This window comes from Histomonas meleagridis (genome assembly GCF_020186115.1).
Source record: "Histomonas meleagridis strain 2922-C6/04-10x chromosome Unknown contig_80, whole genome shotgun sequence".
NCBI classification, from domain to species: Eukaryota; Parabasalia; order Tritrichomonadida; family Dientamoebidae; genus Histomonas; species Histomonas meleagridis.
The window spans coordinates 9,523-32,495 of NW_027150918.1; the positions used below are offsets into that span (position 1 = coordinate 9,523).

At 30.4% G+C, this 22,973-nt stretch overlaps 4 protein-coding genes across 4 annotated transcripts; 2 read left to right on the forward strand and 2 right to left on the reverse strand.

The window, feature by feature from the left end:
• Window positions 1-242: 242 nt before the first annotated feature.
• GO595_008924 (uncharacterized protein) lies at window positions 243-2,937 on the reverse strand (the record flags this gene model as incomplete). Its single annotated transcript, XM_067922552.1, has 2 exons — window positions 243-1,100; window positions 2,758-2,937. 2 exons carry the CDS (start codon window positions 2,935-2,937, stop codon window positions 243-245), a joined length of 1,038 nt encoding a protein of 345 aa, XP_067770867.1.
• Window positions 2,938-5,092: 2,155 nt separating this feature from the next.
• GO595_008925 (Lipase family protein) lies at window positions 5,093-6,553 on the forward strand (the record flags this gene model as incomplete). The annotated part of the gene is made up of 1 exon (XM_067922553.1): window positions 5,093-6,553. The coding sequence occupies one exon, from the start codon at window positions 5,093-5,095 to the stop codon at window positions 6,551-6,553; it is 1,461 nt and encodes a 486-aa protein (XP_067770868.1).
• Window positions 6,554-16,388: 9,835 nt separating this feature from the next.
• Window positions 16,389-17,771, forward strand: GO595_008926 (transposase; the record flags this gene model as incomplete). Its single annotated transcript, XM_067922554.1, has 1 exon — window positions 16,389-17,771. The coding sequence occupies one exon, from the start codon at window positions 16,389-16,391 to the stop codon at window positions 17,769-17,771; it is 1,383 nt and encodes a 460-aa protein (XP_067770869.1).
• Window positions 17,772-19,584: 1,813 nt separating this feature from the next.
• GO595_008927 (uncharacterized protein) lies at window positions 19,585-20,187 on the reverse strand (the record flags this gene model as incomplete). The annotated part of the gene is made up of 1 exon (XM_067922555.1): window positions 19,585-20,187. The coding sequence occupies one exon, from the start codon at window positions 20,185-20,187 to the stop codon at window positions 19,585-19,587; it is 603 nt and encodes a 200-aa protein (XP_067770870.1).
• Between the last annotated feature and the right edge of the window lie 2,786 nt (window positions 20,188-22,973).

Genomic DNA, 22,973 nt, shown 5'->3' on the forward strand with positions numbered 1-22,973 from the left:
AGGTGGTACTTGTGTGTGTAGGTGGTACTTGTGTGTGTGGGTGGTACTTGTGTGTGTAGGTGGTACTTGTGTGTGTAGGTGGTACTTGTGTGTGTAGGTGGTACTTGTGTGTGTAGGTGGTACTTGTGTGTGTAGGTGGTACTTGTGTGTGTAGGTGGTACTTGTGTGTGTAGGTGGTACTTGTGTGTGTAGGTGGTACTTGTGTGTGTGGTACTTGTGTGTGTGGTACTTGTGTGTGTGTGTTACTTGTGTGTGTGTGGTACTTGTGTGTGTGTGGTACTTGTGTGTGTGTGGTACTTGTGTGTGTGGTACTTGTGTGTGTGTGGTACTTGTGTGTGTGGTACTTGTGTGTGTGGTACTTGTGTGTGTAGGTGGTACTTGTGTGTGTAGGTGGTACTTGTGTGTGTAGGTGGTACTTGTGTGTGTAGGTGGTACTTGTGTGTGTAGGTGGTACTTGTGTGTGTAGGTGGTACTTGTGTGTGTAGGTGGTACTTGTGTGTGTAGGTGGTACGTGTGTGTGTAGGTGGTACTTGTGTGTGTAGGTGGTACTTGTGTGTGTGGTACTTGTGTGTGTGGTACTTGTGTGTGTGTGGTACTTGTGTGTGTAGGTGGTACGTGTGTGTGTGTGGTACTTGTGTGTGTGGTACTTGTGTGTGTGGTACTTGTGTGTTGTGTGTGTGTGTGTGTGGTACTTGTGTGTGTAGGTGGTACTTGTGTGTGTGGTACTTGTGTGTGTGTGGTACTTGTGTGTGTAGGTGGTACTTGTGTGTGTAGGTGGTACTTGTGTGTGTAGGTGGTACTTGTGTGTGTAGGTGGTACTTGTGTGTGTGGTAGGTGGTACTTGTGTGTGTGTGGTACTTGTGTGTGTAGGTGTTACTTGTGTGTGTAGGTGGTACTTGTGTGTGTAGGTGGTACTTGTGTGTGTAGGTGTTACTTGTGTGTGTAGGTGGTACTTGTGTGTGTAGGTGGTACTTGTGTGTGTGGTACTTGTGTGTGTAGGTGTTACTTGTGTGTGTAGGTGGTACTTGTGTGTGTAGGTGGTACTTGTGTGTGTAGGTGGTACTTGTGTGTGTAGGTGGTACTTGTGTGTGTAGGTGGTACTTGTGTGTGTAGGTGTTACTTGTGTGTGTAGGTGTTACTTGTGTGTGTAGGTGTTACTTGTGTGTGTAGGTGGTACTTGTGTGTGTAGGTGTTACTTGTGTGTGTAGGTGGTACTTGTGTGTGTAGGTGTTACTTGTGTGTGTAGGTGGTACTTGTGTGTGTAGGTGTTACTTGTGTGTGTAGGTGTTACTTGTGTGTGTAGGTGGTACTTGTGTGTGTAGGTGTTACTTGTGTGTGTAGGTGTTACTTGTGTGTGTAGGTGGTACTTGTGTGTGTAGGTGTTACTTGTGTGTGTAGGTGTTACTTGTGTGTGTAGGTGGTACTTGTGTGTGTAGGTGTTACTTGTGTGTGTTGGTGTTACTTGTGTGTGTAGAGTGGTACTTGGTGTTACTTGTGTGTGTAGGTGTTACTTGTGTGTGTAGGTGGTACTTGTGTGTGTGGTACTTGTGTGTGTAGGTGTTACTTGTGTGTGTAGGTGGTACTTGTGTGTGTAGGTGTTACTTGTGTGTGTAGGTGGTACTTGTGTGTGTAGGTGTTACTTGTGTGTGTAGGTGTTACTTGTGTGTGTAGGTGGTACTTGTGTGTGTAGGTGTTACTTGTGTGTGTAGGTGGTACTTGTGTGTGTAGGTGTTACTTGTGTGTGTAGGTGTTACTTGTGTGTGTAGGTGGTACTTGTGTGTGTAGGTGGTACTTGTGTGTGTAGGTGTTACTTGTGTGTGTAGGTGGTACGTGTGGGTGTAGGTGTTACTTGTGTGTGGTAGGTGGTACTTGTGTGTGTAGGTGTTACTTGTGTGTGTAGGGTGTTACTTGTGTGTGTAGAGTGTTACTTGTGTGTAGGTGGTACTTGTGTGTGTAGGTGTTACTTGTGTGTGTAGGTGTTACTTGTGTGTGTAGGTGTTACTTGTGTGTGTAGGTGTTACTTGTGTGTGTAGGTGTTACTTGTGTGTGTAGGTGTTACTTGTGTGTGTAGGTGTTACTTGTGTGTGTAGGTGTTACTTGTGTGTGTAGGTGTTACCTGTGTATGTGGGTGTTACTTGTGGATACTGTGGTGTGGTATGGGGGGAGGGGTGAGTATATCAGATCACAATAAATTGGAACCAGTATGTTATATATACACATATATTTATTAATTGAATTATACTTGGATCAACGAAATCTCATTTTGGATTAAATCAAAAAAAAGTATTTTAATTATATAAAAATCAATGATGAACTTGTTTATTTTTTGGTTTGCTTTAGAGGAGTAATTATTTTCAATATTTTGCTTAGATTATCTTTGTATTTTTTGATTTGTTGGTGATATTTTTGCCAGATTCTTCTCTCTTGAAGAATATAATGTGCAGCCAGAAATATTAGGTGTTTCACTGCAAATGAAGTATCATTTGGAAGATTCATAAAGAATCTAAAAATTAACTCTGGTACTACGCAGTATTGGGTAACTACAAATATTTCAGTTATCGTTCCAATTGGTACAATAACGGAAATAAACAAAATTATCGAGCTGATGATAAATGAAATCGAAGGAACATAAAGTAGGACATTTAAAAAGAACAATACTGCCTCCGAAATATAAACATGATCAAGAATTGAGCAAAATAAAAAGTATGTGCCTCCTACAATATCAAAAAATAAATTACATTTGTTAAATGAATCTACCGTTATAAGAGAGCCAATCGCTAATGCAAATTCTATAAATAATATAATTGTCGTAACAAGTTTGAAATATTGGTTGATACGTTCGACTTCATTATTGGGTAACTCATTATTCTCGCGATTTTTTACTTCTATAGTTGAATGTTGCGTGTTTTTATTTTGGTCTTTTGTATCAGTAGACATTTTCACAATTTGGTTGTTTGGTGAATTTATTTCAAATTTTTCTAAAAAAATGCCAAATAACCCACTGTTGCAAAAAGTAAAACGCCTGACTCCACCTTATTCACTTTTTGATATAATTTGTATGATTATTTATGCCGTTGTAAGTATGAATGTTGCTGAAATCAACGGTTATCGGTTTTCAAAACTCCATTAATTCAAAAAGTTGGGTACTTCGAAATATTTTAAACGTCCTCTATCGTGTTTGTATCGAGATATATGTTGGTTTACATTAATTACTTTACAGAAAAGTGACGTTTAAACAAACTGAGTGAAGATAAAAATCTCAAAATTAACAAATGAACAAATTTTGTATATCAAAAAATAACAAATGACTTGGAGTGCTGGTATATCTGGTAGGTATGAAGCAACTTCGAAAAAAATTTTAAGAAACATTCATTCCAATACAAAAGTGACAACTCCATATCTTTTGATGTCATATATTAAATTCGACTTGCGATTTCCACCCATCGTATATAGCGATCATACTACGATCTTGATATTATGGATATATAATATATATACATAGTCGCACATATGATTAATAAAAAACTAAGTATTATATCATGATTAGCACAAGATAAATTTATTCTTTCATCATTAAAAAAAGTGACAAAAATCGACTTTTGCATAGTTTATGTCGAACGATAGGAGCAACGATGAGTGACTACAGAATTCAATTTGAATGATGGTAAATATTATCAAAATTTCCATTTTTTTCAAAAAAATACGTTTTTTTTTTACTTTCTATCATTGTAATTTGTAAACAGACAAATCAAATGATTTTTGGGTTGTTAATGAACGAAAATTTTGATATTTAATCATAGAATCGTGATTTGTTATTTATTCCGAATAATTATATGAAATCTTGATTTCATTGAATTCGATGGAAAAAGGAATGATATAATAATTTTCGTAATACCTTAATAAAATACTAATTTAACCTGGATAAAAAATTTATTATCGATAATATGGTTTCTGTGTAAGTACATATTTTTCTTGAAGTCTCTTGACAAACGATACATTTTTTTCTGATAAAAACGATCCTCGATAATTATTAAATTTATTAGATGTTTTTTTTTTAAATTTTTGTATTTTAGCAATATGTCCAATCCGAATATGAGTCAATACCACCGTTTCTTGAACAAGCTTTATTCTGAAAATTGTTTTTTATAACGATACAAGCTGATTGAGTAATTTTTATTCGTCCGCTGATTCAAATTTGACTCGTAACCGCTTGAACATATGAAATGATATCATTATATTTCTCATATAGGTTTTATTTTATGTCTTCGGCAAAAAATAAGTCGATACTCTCATAAATTATTAGTTTTGTGTTTATATCTTAATTAATTTTTAAATTCTTTCTTATCATATTTTGAATTTTGTTAAATTTTGTATATTCTCATTATTCTAGATAACATATCATTTAATTCACAGATTTAAAATCGAAGAAATATAAAATAATTTGTGTAAACTATTATAAAATTATAATATCATTATTATACTAAATTTTTTATGAATGACTTTTATATAAAATTTCATATGAAAATTATTTATTATCTTATTATTATTTTGCATCATTTAGAAATATTTAAAAACTAATTCAAGTACCATTGTCTATCGGGGATGCTTGTATTATATACATTTAAAAAGCTTTGATTAAAATGGAAATTATACAAATAAGCTAGAAAGGATTTCTGCTTGCCAGTCTTGATGCTAAATATAGTTCGATTTAAAGGTAGTTTTTCCCGCTACAACATTTGGGGTGCCTTACCGACTGTATTCAAAAAGTGGAGATATAAAATTCAGTATGATTATCAGCTTTTTGAATCTCATACAAATAATTTTAGAAATTCTCTCAAAAAGTGGAGAAAGTGAAGTCATGTACATGTTGTAAACAAACAAGTACCCAACCGTAAAAAACCGAACAAAACACAAACCTATAAAAACGGTTTCTATTAATTTTCAGTAAAATTTGATCAGAGTTAGTCAGCTTGAATACAAAAATTTGAATTATTACACAGAAAAATTTCCAAACCGCTTTTTAATGCAAAAAAATGCCATGAAAGGTTAAAAAAACTTATCTGGCAAAAATATTTGGCACATCACAAATCAAATGGGTCTTGCGAGTCTCTTCGTTTTGCTCAGTTCCCAATGGAGAATGTTAGCTTCTCGCCTTCACTTAATAAAACTTGAAATACCCTCAATTGACATGGATAATCAAAATATATTCAAGAGAGTACTTCAACTTACATCTGACTTTGAAGAAGACATGTATTGTAATACATATGATATGGCTAGTTGTGGTAATAATTATTTTAAATTTACAACCAACCCAAGGTATTCAGCAGGTAAAACAGTTATAACATTTAGTGCAAGAATAGTTGATCATCTTCCAAAGTTATTGATATGGGATTGGGATGGTGATGCAAATCTTGGAATACCAGCTACGAGGATTGTGGCCCTTCGAGGAACACATTCTGAAGAGGAATGGATTGGAAATTTTGAGTGTACTGAAATGACAGGGGATCAACTTGGAATGGGTATAAAAGGTTGGTTCCATAAAGATTTTAGAACTACTGCATTAAAAGTATGGAAAAACATTAAAACATATATCGAGAATTCAGATAAGCCAATCATTATCACAGGGCATTCACGAGGAGGTGCACTCGCAGAACTTCTGTTTATACTTGCAAAGAAAAACGTTCAAAACAAACCAATGTATTGTTTTGCTTATGCGCCACCTCCATCAATGATATTAGATACATCGGAAGAATACTTAACGGAAGGTATTTATGGGTTTATTCATGGAAATGACCCAATACCAAGGTTTACAATTGCTGCAATACATGAGGCAATATGCAGAAATGTAATCACTTGCTCAATAGGTTATATAACTGTTTTTGTCAAAGAAGCATTCAAATTTTGTTCACTTGCGCTCCCACAAGAGGTGTGTAATTTACTTGATGGCCTTGGCTTTGTTCTTTCAGGTATTTTGGATTTAATTACATATTCAATTAGTGTTAAACAAAAAACTTTTGCAGTATCAGCAGCTAAGAAGCAAGCTGGACTTCTGGTTGATACATTTAAAAAATATATTTTGAATCCATCGAGTTTTCATATCACTGGCCATCAAGGGAAGCTGTTTCTATTGAATTGGAGGAATACTGAAAAGTCAGGAAAAGATTATGATGTCCATACAACAAGAGGTTGTACAGAATATTCCACTCCAAGACAAATTTCACCAAATGGAAGATTAATGATTAGTTGGAAAACTTCGACTCAAAATGAAGGTAAAAGTATTATTGATCATCACGGAGTAATATATCGACGTGCTATTCATGATGATGTTTGCTTACCCCCTTTTCAAAATAATGTATTATTAGATTATCAGTCATTAATTTTAGGATCAAATAGAACACTTTATAATAACATAATTTCGAACATAAATTCAGAAGAAAAAATAGACTATCCTTCATGGGTTCCATCTATAGACGATGGGGATGATTATGTTTCATGTGATTTTAGTTGTATGGAAAAAGAAGGCTTTGATCCTTCTACAACTCAATTTTTTTGATGTGTTTTTTAATGCATTTTTCGTTTTTTTGTTTTTTCTCTCTCATTTTTTTGAATTCTAAATTTATTTCGAAAAATATTATTACATTATTAAATGGAATTTCGCATATTTAATTTCAGAATTGAATTTTGCTTTTATGATGATTTGTTCCTTATTTTTCTTAATTTTCTTCCTTTTTTCCTTATTTTTCTTCAATTTCCTTCCTTTTCAGGACCATATGAGAAAAATTCATAAATATGTAATAGAACGAATTTTTCATTTTATTTTAATATAAGATTTAATTATCTGTCATATTTTATCAAAAATCTTAATTTTTCAATGAAAAAATAATGCATCATTAGATAGAAATATTGATTATTTTTAATCGTAATTATTACATTCTTCCATCACGAGATTTCTTGAGAAAAAATAAATTATCGGGGAGACCGTTTATAAATTTCAATTATGTGTACCTCTAAATAAGATTTTTTTTTCTTTGTTAAATTTGGATTCTATGAATATTATATAATTTCCCTAAAAATCAATTTTTTTATAATAATATAAATAATAATGGTTATTCTAATAATAATAGTTTAATAATTTCTCGCCTATTATATATATCAATAGATTGATATATCAATTATTTGAATGTACAATGATTTTCCCGTTGATTGATGCATAATTTTTTTGATCTAAGAACAAAATAATTGTATTAAACTTTGATTTTAACCTCTATATATGGATTAACATTCCTTCTTACATTATTTATATTATCTCTCACAAAAACTAGACTTATTAAAAATACAGATCACGATCGAAAGTGGGTGATTAATTTTATGTTTCATATTAAGATTTGGAAATTATTCGAAACATTTAACACAGAACTTACGAAAGCATCTAATAATGGTGATCTAGAAATAGTTAAATTACTTCTTGAACATTAAGGAATTGATATTAAGATTACGATATGGTGTTTATTATAAAATGGGTTGAACCGTTAAAAAGTGATCGAACCTCAAAATAAAGCAAAAATATCTTCTTTAATTATCAATATTTTTTTAAATTTATAAATACATTTATTATAAAAATGACTATTCAATTATATATTGTAATATTATATTCAGAATTTAGAGAGAATAAAATTAGCAAAATCGATTATTTATAAATTCGAGCCTTTTTTTCTTGCTTATAGGATATTGAACTAAGTTATTTTTTAGATATTTCTAACAACCAGCTCACCTCATGTTTTATATTTATGTTTTATTATTTACAATTTTTATCATGTTTTTTTACCCCATAATTTTTATTATCAATTTTTTTTAAATTTAACTTTGACATCTCAATGGTAGGATAATCATATTTGAGTTAAAAATTCTATGCTCACAGAAAAACTCCATAATCACTTCACTTCTTTAGATGGAATTCTACAATGAATTCTTCGCCATAAACAGATTCATTTTCGATCATTTAATCACAAAGCAATAAAGCCTACTCTTTCTTCTCTTTCTTCTTGTTTGTGTTATTCTGTTTCTTCATTCCGTACACAACTTTTAAAGTTTAATTATCCAACAAGATTGAATAGACTTATTTCATTAGCAAAATCTGCCACCGTTAATTCAGACCCCCCTCAAATTTACCTTTTACTAAAAGATTGTATTGAAAATGATAAACGTTTGAATACTCTTTACATTGAACACTTTAAACCGTTAAAACCTTATCATTTCGACTTTTTAAATTTACTAAGAAAATATTCAAGTTATTCTTCACCACCAATATTGGATGTTGACAAAAATTATGAATTAGATTATAAAAATTATTTTATGTGGAATAGTTATATACATATTATGCATAATATTGAAATATTCAATCGTAAGATGGAAGAAATGTATGATAATATTCTTGAAATCTTCAAATTATATGTAAATACAGATGTAATAACTGATATATTTAATCGTCCCTCAGATTTTCAGATAAATAAATATATCAGAGAGCGGAATGGCCGTATAGTGGATTTGTGATAGCACATTAAATTCATATCATCATGTGAACAGTTATGTAGAAAAAGTGGGTTTCCGATAGAGACGATACAATAATCAAGAGGAAAATGTGAATTGATACATTCAATCTGACTATACGGCCAATTGAGTCAAAACGTTATGTTTTGTATACTTTACATACGATTTTTTGATAGAATCGATAACAGTTAAATAGAATTATTTATAAGAATGAAATGCCATCTTTCTCACAATGTCAGGGCAAAAAATTTTGCTCTGCAAGCTCCTCCAAGTACAAGTAATAATAATACATGTTTTATTCCAGATCTTGGGAAAAGATCTGGAAATGATTAAAATTATTTTTCAAGTTCGCAACCTCAAAATATCACAGTACAAGCTCCTCTTAGCACACATAATAATAACACAAGTTTTATTCCAGATATTAATGAATGCATCCTTTCTCAACATCCAAATCTTGCCCAATTTGTGAATCCAAATCCTGTTCCCAAAAATGTTTCTTACAATAAGGAGACAGAAAAAAGGCAAGAGAAGAGAACGAAAATGTTTGCCCTGCAAAATAGCTTTATAATAAATAATCCTCAGTGTGCAACCGATTTAATACAGGAGTTGATAAAGGCATCGACTAACGAATCCATCCTTTCTACGAAACAGGTAATGATTTACATGGAAAAACTTACTGGAAAGACCTTCGCACAAATAAGAGAGAAGCATAAATTATGTGGTGATAAAGTTGTTGGACGAATATTATTGAGAACAGCTTGTGGGGAATATTGGGACAAAAATCTAAAGGGAGGTGGGGAGACAATCTTTCCTGATTTGGATATGAAGAAGTTTATAGATATAGTTCATGAAAGAGAAAATGATATACATTGTTTGTCAACATGTGAGGCAATAAAAATAGCAACAACTCTCATAAAAAGAGAGAGCTGAAAAGACCAGAAAACTATTGGAAATATGCAACTGCAAAAAAATATTAACGAGAGTGAGAGAAATACATCCTGATGTAACTTAGTAGCAAAAAATGGCTAAAGCAAATAATCTAAGTGTGGTTCCTGCTGCTGAATTTGAAACATTAAGAAGAATTGCTTGTGATAAAGTTGCAATAGAAGCCTTTTTTTCCAAGCATTCTCACCTACTTAAGAGGGATCCTGCATTAATTTTTAACATGGATGAAACTATAGTTTCATCAAAACAGAAATATAAGGTATTGGTAACTCAAGGCAAAATGCCATTTACAGAATCATCTCCAGTATTTCCACACATCACTGCTTGTATAACGGTATCTGCAAGTGGATATGTTATGAAACCATTGTTTTACCTAAAGGATAAAAAAATATTAAGTGGGCTTAAAGAAGTCAAAGAACTTGAGCATTTTGCAACATCACCAACAGGTTGGACCAACAAAAAACTATTTACTTACTGGGCATATACATTCTTAGCTGAAATTCAAATTAATAGACTTCAGCTTAAACCAGAACTGAGAAAACAGAGGATTCTATTGCTGGTTGATGGACATAAAAGTAGGGCCAATTATAATGTTGCAAGATTTTTTGAGATGTTTGGGATTGATATATTAGTATTTCCTGGGCATACTTCTCATTTATTAAGGCCTTTTGATGTTGCTATAGCTTCACCATTGAAGACAATATATAAGAAAAAGTTATTGCAATATGAGCTATATTTATTTGGTAATACTGATAGAACTCAAAGGAATCTCAAAGCTATAAGAATTATGATGATAAAATGTCTGGTATCTGCATTATCAGAAGCTGCTTCAATCGATGATATTCAAAGCGGGTTTAGAGCCTCAGGATTATATCCATTAAATCCAAAAATGCCTTTATCTAGTCAATATGCAATGGACACTTCTCTAAGAACCAATTTTTTATGAATTATATGACAAAATTCAAAATGGAAATTTGGTAAATAATCACCATTTGAATGGAAGCCTGGAAAACTTGAAATTTGTTTATGAAGTAGATAATAATAGGAATTTGACGACCATTGAACCAGTTTATTCTCTAGAAAAAATGAAGTGTGATATCAAATTTTTCTATGCATATATAGAAAAAATGGGGGGAATTTTGACACCTGTTCCAGATCTGATCATAGAAAATACCAATGGAATCAAAAGAATCCACTTAAACGAAAAATATCGCTAAATAAACAATTAGCCTAGGATATTCTATTGTTATATATGTCAAAAATGAATGAAACATTTTACATAAACAATGTTGAGTCTGTTGAATCTATTTAGTTCAGTTAGACAATTTTGTTGGTTTAAGAAATGATAAAATATAAGCTAATAATCTCATTTTGTGTTTAGGAAGTAAAATTGATCAAAATATGTTTATTATTTATTCTTAAAATTTACTCTTATGGTGTTCAATATCTTTGATATTTTAGTCGCTGAAATCTGAATATTTGACGTGATATTTTTGTTTTTATTTTTTCTATTCAATTTTGAATAGCATTTTTTCTATGGTTTACATCGATAAAGGTGAAGTGATAATAAATTTGAATAGTTTATATGACTTCATATGACCAAATAGTAATTCAAAAAAACCGTGATGTAGTTAAATCCACTATACGGCCAATTCAATGACTACCGGTTAATTCCGCTTACTGTATGTCATTCATTCAATAATCAAGAAATCAATAAATCAAACATTAATTTAGCAAATTTCGAGAGAAAATTTAACAATGGACAGCGTTATATATTCAATCAAGTTAAGAATAGATTATTAGCCGGACAACAATTAACTGCATTTATAAAAGGAAAATCAGGGACAGGAAATAGTTTTCTCATCAATTCCATAATAAATTTGTTGAAAGTCAATAAAATTCCATATGTTGTATGTGCTTCTGCAGGTGTTGCAGCAAGTTTAATAGATGGTAAAACAGTTCATTCAACATTTGGATTATTTACTATAAAAAAAATGATATTGAAGAAATTATCTGTTCATTGGATGTTTCAAAGCCAAATGGACTAGCTATGACTTATGCTAAAGTGATTATAATTGACGAAGCAACAATGATGTCTGCTAAAGTTCTTTCTGCGCTTGAAAATGGTCTGAGAAAAATTATGGCACAGGTAAAAAGTCCATTTGGAATTTCTCCTTTTGGCGGCAAAAGTATTCTATTATTTGGAGATTTAGCACAAGTACCTGCAGTAACAAGAGCACCTGACGATTTTTTAGAGTCACTTCAGCAATTTCATGAAATGTAGCACGATGGGAATTGAAAACACTAATGCGGCAATCAGAAGATGAGATAATATTTATAAAACTTTTCGGAAAATATCCGGCAGCATAAAAAAGGTGAAACTCTAGATCCTGAAGTAGAAAAACTACTTAAAAAGAGATTTTGTCCTGGAAAAGTCGATGATTTACTCGAAGCAATAAATTTTTTTGTTGGTGGTGATAATCCTAATGGTATGGTTATTACATTATCAAATCAACATGCACAAATGTATAACATGTTAAAATTAGAAAAGAGGAACGAAATCTTTAATTGCAGAAAAATTAAGATTGATGCACAATTTTTCGTTCGTCAACAAAACTCTTATGTTGGTAATATAAATGATGGAATAGAAGATGCTATAAGAAGACAATTATCAATTTCAGATATACGTGCTGCTACTAAATCTGAAATTGGAATTTTGTGTGGAGCTTTGAAAAAAAAAAAATATAATTCGATCATTCCATTTAAATTAATAATTTCTAATGGTGCAAGAGTCATGCTACTTCAAAATCTTAATGTTGAACGTCATTTAATAAATGGTTCGAGAGGTTATGTAAATAGATATGATGAACAACTTGATGTTCAATTTATTCGATTTGATACTCAGGATAGCAGTGAAAATCCAGTAATGGTAACAAGAACAAAATCAACTAAGTATCAAATTAATAATGGAAAAATTATTTTTATGTATCAATTCCCTGTAAAGTTATAATGGGCAGTTACTGCACATAAAAGCCAAGGTCAAACACTAGAAAAATGTGAAATTGATATCGGTGAAAAGGCTTTCGCCCATGGATCACTTAATGTAGCTTTATCTAATGTGAAGTATTCAAATAATGTAATGCTATTTGGTTTTGATAAATGGCCAGATGATGGACCTACATTTCATATAAAGTCTCATATTCAAACAAAACAAAATGAACAGGCCGAAAATGAGTTTGAATAAAAGACCATAAACAAATTTTTTTTTTAATTTTGATATGTGTGAGTTATATACGAGTTTGTTGATATTTAAAACAACTAAACGCTTTAACATAGTTTTCTTTCTGTTCTATTGTCACTTTTCTTGTTAGTTTTAATATCTAAAATCATTTGGTGGTAAAATCAATTTATAATTGTAGAATATAAAAGAAAGAGTAATATCTTTATTTCAATAATAATTGATAATGTATCAATTTATGGGATAAAATGTATTCATCAAAATTTGTAAAATAATAGTGATGAAATAAAAAAGTTAATCAATTTAAGAGGATATATCATTTATAATAATTTAAATAAATTTTAAGTATTAGTTTTAAAACATATTTGCTTCCGCATAGTTTAAGAAATAGATATAGAGCTGCATTCATCAATGAATTGATTTGACCAAGAATCAGGGAACATTCGTTCGTAATATTTAAAAATATAAAATATTTATAATATTTTGTTAATTTCATTTGTATTTTCTGAAATAATATTCATATAATGAAATGGAATTTATTATGTACATTATTAAAGTTTTTATGTAAAAAAAAGACGCTTACAACCAAATAAAAGGTCGTTTCAAATCAGGAAATCAATTTTTTTCATTTTCCAAAGAACTATATTTGAAAAAATATAAATAAATAAGTATGCACATTGTATTCAATGAAATTATCTAACTAAATTCTGTTATCTTATATATTTATGAGCAATCTTAAAAATTTCAAAATGCTTTTTTGGGCCATAGGATTAAATACAGAAGTTCGAATTCAATAAATATATAGAACTAACAAAAGTCAATATTAATTTATATAATTTTATATAGTTTTGATTATGTTTTTAAGTTATACAAGATTTTCAATATCTATAGACCAGAGCAAAAATTCAAAAATCTGTCTTTGCAATTTTTTATAATTTATATGTTCTATAAATAGGATAATTCTTGAAGCAATTTATTCATTATTGGAGGCTCTGGACAAAGAAGAAAAAATGACTTTTTGAATTAATTTTGCGGTTACAAATCCATCAGAATTTAAATGTGGGCAGTCAAATTTTAATACTTTACAAAAAAAATTTGAAAGCAAATCCATCAGGGTTCGTTCCTGCACGAGTGAACGATACTCACAACAAGGAATCACATCCAGTCTTTGCTTAGATGACTGTTTGTGTATTGTATCGTACACGAATATAAAGGAAAGTGACTAGATTCAAAGGAAATATCAAAATAATAATTATATCTTCATAAAAATTCGTCCACTGTTCTTATATGTTAAAATCTGATATGTATTAAATACATTACAAATAATTTCAGAATAAAAAAAAAATCTATAAGAGAAATAGTTAGATGACAGTGTCATTCTTGTAAAAAGTGATGTAATAAAGGAAAGTTATGTTTAGAAAATGAATGATACGAAAAAAGTTAGAACAAAGAAATCACATTAACATTTTAGGAAGAAATTATTCAAATTCAATATTCTTGAAAGTAGCTTTATTGAAGCATTTTGTCATGATCATAAAAATTGCATATATGCAATTCATATGAAAAATATAAAAAATTCCAAAGGAAAAAGATGTTCTCAATGGAGATATCTAACTAAGATAATTACTATCTGTAATCATATTTCGTGACATGTGGAGTATATTGATATTATAAATGTTCAGAACCTTTCATAATCCGTAATTGTTGGTATAATCACACTCATGAGAAACGTGAAGGGTTTAATGATAGAGTTTTAGACAAGGAAATTATCTTGTTCTATATTTAATGTTGAATATTTATCATATTTTTGAATCATAAGTTCTTTCTTAATAATAACTTTAAATCAATAAAATCAGATAATAATTTCTTTTATAAAAACCTAATCTCTAATTTTAATCGTGTACAAAAAGCCATACTGCAATGGTGTTTCCAATTCTTTTGACATATTCATCATAGCTCAAAAATGTGGACATATGTCGAAAAGCTTCAATATAAATTTTTGGACGTTTATCAAAAACATTTGTAGATGATTGAACTAAAGAATGCAACGTATCATATCATCTTTTTATTTTTCTCCAATTTTGATCATATATGAATGGCGCCGATCATTTCCATGCCAACAAACTTAGTCAATTAAATTGTATACCATTTGTCCTTATTCAATTACTAAAGCAAGGTCCAGAATTTTTTCGAATTGTTTACTTATTATGTAATGCAATTTATGAAATGACTTTTATTTCATTTCAGTATTGATTTAGGCATTCACCATTATGTTGTATGCATACAATACATATGTAATAATCTGAATCATACAAATTAATGATAGTTTCTTGTGGAATTCGGTTCCATTCTCCTTTCATTGCTAAGTATAATTCATCTTTGTTTCGGAAAATTCTACCTCGATATTTTTCTTTGATTATTACCCATAATTGCTCTATGGGTGATAAATCTGGCGAAAAACACTTAACTTCCTTCTTCCATTCAAAATTTGTTCAATAATTTCATGACATGGCTGATGAGGACCTGCTCCATCCTATCGCCAAATAAAATTGGGAATACTTTGTCCAATCAAATATAAAATAATATTTTCTGCGAGCATTGAGGCATCTGTCAAAGCGATCATTCGTGGTGAACACTTAAGGTCAAGAGTTTTAAACCCATTTGGCCCAATTCCTCCCCAAACCATCGGAGAAATTGGATGCTGTTCATTGAAAGCGAACGAACCTTCTGGATAACAATATCTTTTTCTCCAAATTCCTCTCTTTTTCATGTTTTGTGGAACCATACTTTCATCAGTAGAAATAAGAGATGGCATTGAAGGATAAGATAATATATAATTACTATAATCTAGTTGCTTTGTGTTTTTCATCCAATGGTAGCATATCTTTTACTTTATGATTTTGTCCACTGTTCGTTGCAATTGTATGAATTGTTTCATGACTAGAATGATAATTCTCTGCTTGATCTCTTAGAATTAAAAATGGTGAGTTCTGTACTTCTCAAATCACCCTATTTTGTAGTTCTTCAGTTTGTTTAATCTTTGGTCCCCTTTTGGCAAAACAATTCATGAGTATTTTCACAATTTTTGTAAAAACTAAATATAGTAGAATTCGGTCGACCTACCGAAGAAGATATTACTCCAAATAATAAATTTTGGTTTCTCATTGATATTATATTTATTTATTCTTCTTTGCTTAACTCTTTTTGTTTCATTTTATTGTTATAATAAACGTCCTCAGAATTGAGAGTAGTCTGTTCGTGCGAACATTCAAACTGCGAGACATTCAAATATGGCAACAGACTTAGTGAAATATATTTCAATATCTATTCAAATATGGCAACAAACTTAGTCAAATATCTGACAAATGGAAAACCTTATTTTATTACAAATTCTAAAGAAATAATATTTCTACCCATGAGGTGGTATAAAAAGGGCTTACAAAAATCAAACGAAACATGTTATAAAACTTTTTTAAAAAATGTGTTGCCATTTTTTAAAATTTCAGGAAAGAATTTAGAGTCACAGCAAAAACCCCGTTGACTGTGACACATTACCATTGACAAAGTTTTGAAAAAGTTAAAAATTGATATTGATGCATTCAAAATTTGTGATACGATCAAAATCTTCTGACGTTTTTTCACTTCATTAAATGTTCGGATGCTGGAGAAACCCGAAGAATACTTTCAGGTTCCACACAGCAGAGGCATTTATGAGAAGCCGTGTACTCTTGATCAATTAGACCTTGGGGCAGTGGGTCCGGACAAAGCAAAGATTGCATATGAAATATTACAATGGAACTCTAATGCATCCTCAAAGCGTGAGCAAATATATAACCTCTATTATTATGGAAATAAAAGAGAACTCAAACTTTCGATGTCAGACATTGGGAAGATTTTTGGTGTATCTAAACAAAGGATTTCCAATGTAATAAGTTCTTATTGCAAGTGGAATGGAGAACCTGGAATTATTGGGCGTCCATCTTCACTTAATGATCAACAAATGGGAAGATTAAGTAGTTACATTTCTTCACAATATAACCAGAAGACCCCATGCACAATACAAAGAATAGTTAATTTCGTTTTTAATGCTTTCGAAATGATTCTAACTCCAGAATCTGTAAGGCATATGATATCTAACTCGCAGTTATTCAGGTTAGTCAAGGGGACAAGAATGGAAGCAGATCGTGTCCACTGCGATGAAGGCCAAATAGATGAATGGTTCAAGCAATTTCATGAAACATTTGAATTTCCAATACCAGCATCATTTGTTGCAAATGTTGATGAAGTAGGATTTGGTGGACGCGAACTTGATCGCGCTGTTTCTTGTGTTGTACCGATGGAATATGTTGGAAATGAAATTCCAATTGGGCAAGATGTTAATGTGGATCACCACACAATGATTGCTGCAATAGTTGCAGATAGTTCAGTTATCAAACCACTAATTGTTATTCGAAGAGAAACAGTTGATTATGAATTATATCAGCTGGGATACACAACAGATAAAATAACATATCCCAAAAGCGATACTGGGTATATCAATGCAAGGATATTTAAGGAATGGTCGGATGATTGTTACTTGACAGATTTGCAAATAAGACGACAAATAACTGGATATGATGGTCCAGCAATTCTAATCCTTGATGGGTGTTCGTGCCATGGAGCCGATGGTATTGATGACTATTTATCCGAGAACAATGTATATCTTAGATATATTCTTTCGCATTCGAGCACTCAATTGCAATTTCTTGACATCTGTGTTTTTGCGAATCAAAAAGGAAAAATGGCCAACATATATCTTGATTCAACACTTTCTTATCAAACAAAAAAAGTTATAAGGATTCATGATTCATATATAATGTCTACTGTTACAAGATGCGTTGTCAATGCCTTTTGGAGAGGAGGACTTCTAACAGAATATTCTCGAAATGACAATATCCTCTACATCAAGGTTGATGAGAGGTATGCTGATCGAGTACGGCACTTCAGAAATTCACCGAATTTTTTAGTCTATTCAAAAAATAGAAAGAGAACAAAGTTATGAATAAAATATTATTTTTTTTTATAAAATCTCGACAAAAAATTGTTTAAAATTTTTCGATATTCAAAAGATAACATGGGTCAACGGGGTTTCTACCGAGTCAACCCCCTTATTGCTGCCACTCTAGATTCATCAAAGAAAAACGAAAAAATAAATTTAAATGATCCATTAGTTTCTGTCATTTTGATTGCTAGTTACCATTATAACAAAGTTATTTTCTGACGTTACTTTTAATTCACTTAATTCTTAATCGAATCCCTTCCATCTGATCAACAAAAATCACCAACAAAACACATAAACAAGTCAACACATTACATATTTCTTTAAGGGTTAATTCAGATGTCCCCAGGGAACAGTCACCGGGGACATGTCCCCGGGTGTTCAATTTTTTAACAGTCATTGTGAAAATTTATGGATTTCAGCAGTGGATTTTTTTTTGATGTTGGAGAAAACCGAATAAATTGAGTTTATCGGTAATACAAAAAGTTAAAAAGACGATTAAATTGCTTTTAAAAAAAACACACTGATACCCTACCCATGAGGTTGAACAAAAGATACTTCCAATGTTTTATTTATTAAAAAATCGTCTAAAAATGTTTATTAGCACCACCCAATGGTCACTGCCTCTAATTGTGAATGTGTTTGATTCTGTGAATGTGAGCGTTGGCATCAGGAGTCATCCTTCAATTGTCGTTCCTTTGGATGTTTACAAATCTCCAAATGTCTCGCTTTGATATGTTACCAACGTCTAATAGATGATGTTGGTACTTTAGAAAAGGCACTGTTGGCGATGTTTCGTCCCAAAAATAATGCATTACTTGGAATTGTGATGTTTTTCAATGATGAACATGAATAAAATGCACAATCCTCATATATTTTCACTTTTTCTCCAAAAGAAAATGTCTCCAATGCCAACATGATTCAAATGCATAATTCCCAATCGATGTGACCGCACTCGAAATTGTGATATTTTTCAACGAAGTACGTGAAGCATATACGTGTTCCCCAATTGCTTCAACGCTTTCTTCAACGTGATTCATTCTGAAACGAAAAAGTCATTTTTTGACAAATGTTTTGGGAAAAAATTTGATGCAAAATTATTATACGATCAATAACTGTTGATACAATGAAAATTTCTATATATCCAAATCACATATGAATGTAATAACATTGAATTCAAAAACGACGACATAGAATTGAAACACACAATATACATTCATGGCATGAGTTTAATCGTCTTCACCGCTGGCTTTTTCAATTTTTAATGGACTTCGAAAACCTTTCTCCTTTTTCATTTACATGTGGATCGGAGCTTTGCAATTACCTCAAAGAGTTAGCAACCAGAAATGGATATAGTATTTATTTAAAAGATTCGAAAAATTCAAACAGATTAAGATTTTTATGTTCCAACGCTCACATTCACAGAATCAAACACATTCACAATTAGAGGCAGTGACCATTGGGTGGTGCTAATAAACATTTTTAGACGATTTTTTAATAAATAAAACATTGGAAGTATCTTTTGTTCAACCTCATGGGTAGGGTATCAGTGTGTTTTTTTTAAAAGCAATTTAATCGTCTTTTTAACTTTTTGTATTACCGATAAACTCAATTTATTCGGTTTTCTCCAACATCAAAAAAAAATCCACTGCTGAAATCCATAAATTTTCACAATGACTGTTAAAAAATTGAACACCCGGGGACATGTCCCCGGTGACTGTTCCCTGGGGACATCTGAATTAACCCTTTCTTTAATTTTTTTGAATTAATAAAGTAATTAAAGTTTTGTTTTACAATCTGTTTAAGGGCTTTAACTCTATTCAGATTCACTTGTCTCAGACTCTGTTTCATCCGAACTTTGCTCTGTTTCCTGATCGCTTGTGTCTGCTTCGCTATCTTCTGAATATTGTTCATGTTCACTTGACTCTTTATCACTTACTTCAGTATCACTTTCACTATCATTTTCAGTGCTTTCATCAGTATCCTCATTGTTGGACTCAGTTTCGTTTTGGTCATTTGATTCTGCTTCACCTGAATCAGTTTCATTTTCTTCTGTATTTTCTTCATCTAATTCTGTTTCTGTTTCTGTTTCTTCATCACTTGTTTCTGATTCCTTTTCTTTATTCTTTTTAACATTTTTATTTTTCTTATTGTCATCATCCGATAACTTTGTATGTTTTAATTCTGGGTCATAATTTTCTTCCAATTTTTTATCATTTTTCTTTGTTCTATTTTTACTTTTAATATTATCAACAGATTGGAAATTAAATCGATTTGATTCTATGCTATTTAATGAATTCATTGTTACTTTATTAAAATCACTTCCTCTATTGGTAATATCTGAAAATGTTTGTGTTGGAAGAGGAATACCGTATAACTTTGATAAATCATTTAAATCATTTACGTTCATATTTCCCATTAATTTCTTGTTTTGTTCGACAGCCAATTCAATGATTTCATCAATTATTGGATTCTGTTGTAATGATAAACTTGATTGAATACCAAATTTATTTCTATTTCTAAATAAGTTTTGATTAACTTTATCTTGTAATTGAGCAATTTTATTTAATATATCACTTTTTTCATTTAATGTCTTATTTAAAACGATATTTTCTAAATCAATTTTAGGAACTTTAGCTTCTAATAATGATTTACTTTGAGCACAAGCTTCTAGATAATCATAAATTGTTTCGATATTTGTTACACCACTTCCATCGATTTCTAATGATTGAATATTATTATTTGCTCTTATTAAATTTGAAGCAGTTTTTACTCCAATTTCACCAATTTTGTTATGACTAAAATTAATATTTTTTATTATTTTATTATCAAACAAACCACATAATATTGGTATTGCTTGATTCATTAAATATGTTTTACTATTACCTTTAATTGTTAATACTTCAAGTGTTTTAGATGTTAATAAAGCAAGAATTGTCTCAATAATATTTGGATTCTTATGACCAAAAGTTCCTGAAATTGATAATTTCTTTAATTGATGCATAACATGAACATTTACAATAAATTCATTTAATTCTTTATCAGTAATTCCATTATTATCAATATGAATTTCGACTATTTTATTCGAAAGTCCTTTAGATAAGAATTCAGTTAATGTTTTAATTTTACTTCCATGAAGTTTTAATCGATTTAAACCTAATGAAAGTTGTTGAATTTTTGTATTTTCTTGTAATGCTTTTAATACACTTCTAAAAGCTTTATTTGATATTGAACAACCAGAAATATCAAATTCTTTTAATGTTGAAGTTCTTAAAAGAAATCTTGAAATATCATATAATGAATCATCTGTTAACTTACTGTCTACAATACGTACAACAGTTAATGGTTGATTACATCCATCAATTAAATCAGTAATAAGTGGCGGCTTAGATAAAGGTCCAAGTGATAAATGTTGCAAATAGAATTTCTTATTACTTTTTAATGTTTTAATCCATTTCCTTATATTTTGACAATTATTTTTTGATATTTTATTACCAACTAAACTTAATTCTTTAATTTCATGAAGATTTTTATTATTTGTTAAACTTTGGAAAAGATTTGTTATTGCTAACTCATTCATTTGTACATTGTTTAATCTTAATCCATATAAAGTTGATTTATATTTAATTAATGAAGTAGTAAAATCATTAATATCTTCAATTACATTGTCACTAAGATCCCAAAACAAAATTGAGTTTTTCTTCGAATGTTTAATTGCATTTGATAATTTGTTACACCCATTTGTTGCGCCAACATCAACAAGACTTATGATTTTAATGTTTTCATTTGAGATAACTAATGACGAAATAGCAGAGATAATGTTTTTACTGGAAATATGGTTCAATGAAAATGATTGAATATATGGAAAATATTTTAGAGATGATGCAACTGGTTGAAAATCAGCTGCACTACCAAGATTTGAATCAACAATATGTGTCGGAAGTTGTTTGGAATCGAAAAAAGGATTATGGGCTTGAAGTAAATTATGGATGTATTTCACAATTGGATGATTATATCTGACTTTATAAAATGAACAATATGCATTATAAGTAAATTGAAAACGTTGAGAAAATGACATTAATGGTTCAAGGCGTCCTATTTTGCCTTTTTTACGAGTAACAACTTTCCACCGATGACGATCAGGAAGTAATGACGAAGCAACTGCATAATTTTTTGAAAGATTCCGTGCAAACATAACACAATCTTTTGATTTTATATGCAATTTCCCGCAGGATTGTGATTCAATCATTATTGTTTCCGAATCAATGATTTCAACAAAAGATATTGAAAAGAAATGAATAGAATATAGAACTTCTAGCACCCTATCCTTTTGGTTTTGTATAATAATTACAACAAAATGTTCTGTAAGAAGGATAATTGCGTTATCATCTTTAAGTTTATCGTTTTGAATAGATCCATGAAATGACATATGAATTTTCCTTTGATACCTTGGTGCTAACTTCAACACCTGATCTTTTTCTACCCTTGACAAACCACTGTTTGATTCTTTCTGCATTTTGATTCTTTTTTCTCCCGCCACAAATTTGAAAGAAATTTTTTTTGGACGATGAAATATAAATATATCAATTTTCTTATCAAAAATCTTTCTGGAAAAAACTTTTTATACAACTTTTGTAATCCACCATCTTAAATTCATTGTATTTAAAGTTTCATCCTATACTTGGTTCAACATTTTATATTTTTAATCATGGCAGAAAAATATCAACGTAGTGAATAAGTCAATTTTTATCTTCATATCTGTTAATTTTACTTTAAAATAGCTTTTATTGGACAACATAATATGTAAAACCATGTTGTATACATTTAATTTGATAAACAAGAAAGTTTTGACTATTTCAATTGAAAATATAAACACATGCTACTTACAATTATTTTAAATTATTTTGAAAAAAACATTATTTTATCATTAAAATCAATTCTTTTTAGATCCTTGTTTACAGTAGTTTATCTTCATTCAAAAAACATGTACAATTTTTTTTATTTCAGGTCAAATGTCTTTAATAAACGTACATTTAATGAATGAATGCAATCTCAAGAAAACATTAATATCAGCACTAAAAAAGAATGGAGATTTAGGAAAAATTGCAGCTGAAATTAGAACAGAAATTTATAATTTACTTATTAAAGAAAATGTGGATCAACGAAATATCCCACTTTGTCAAGAAAATCTAATTATTAACGAAT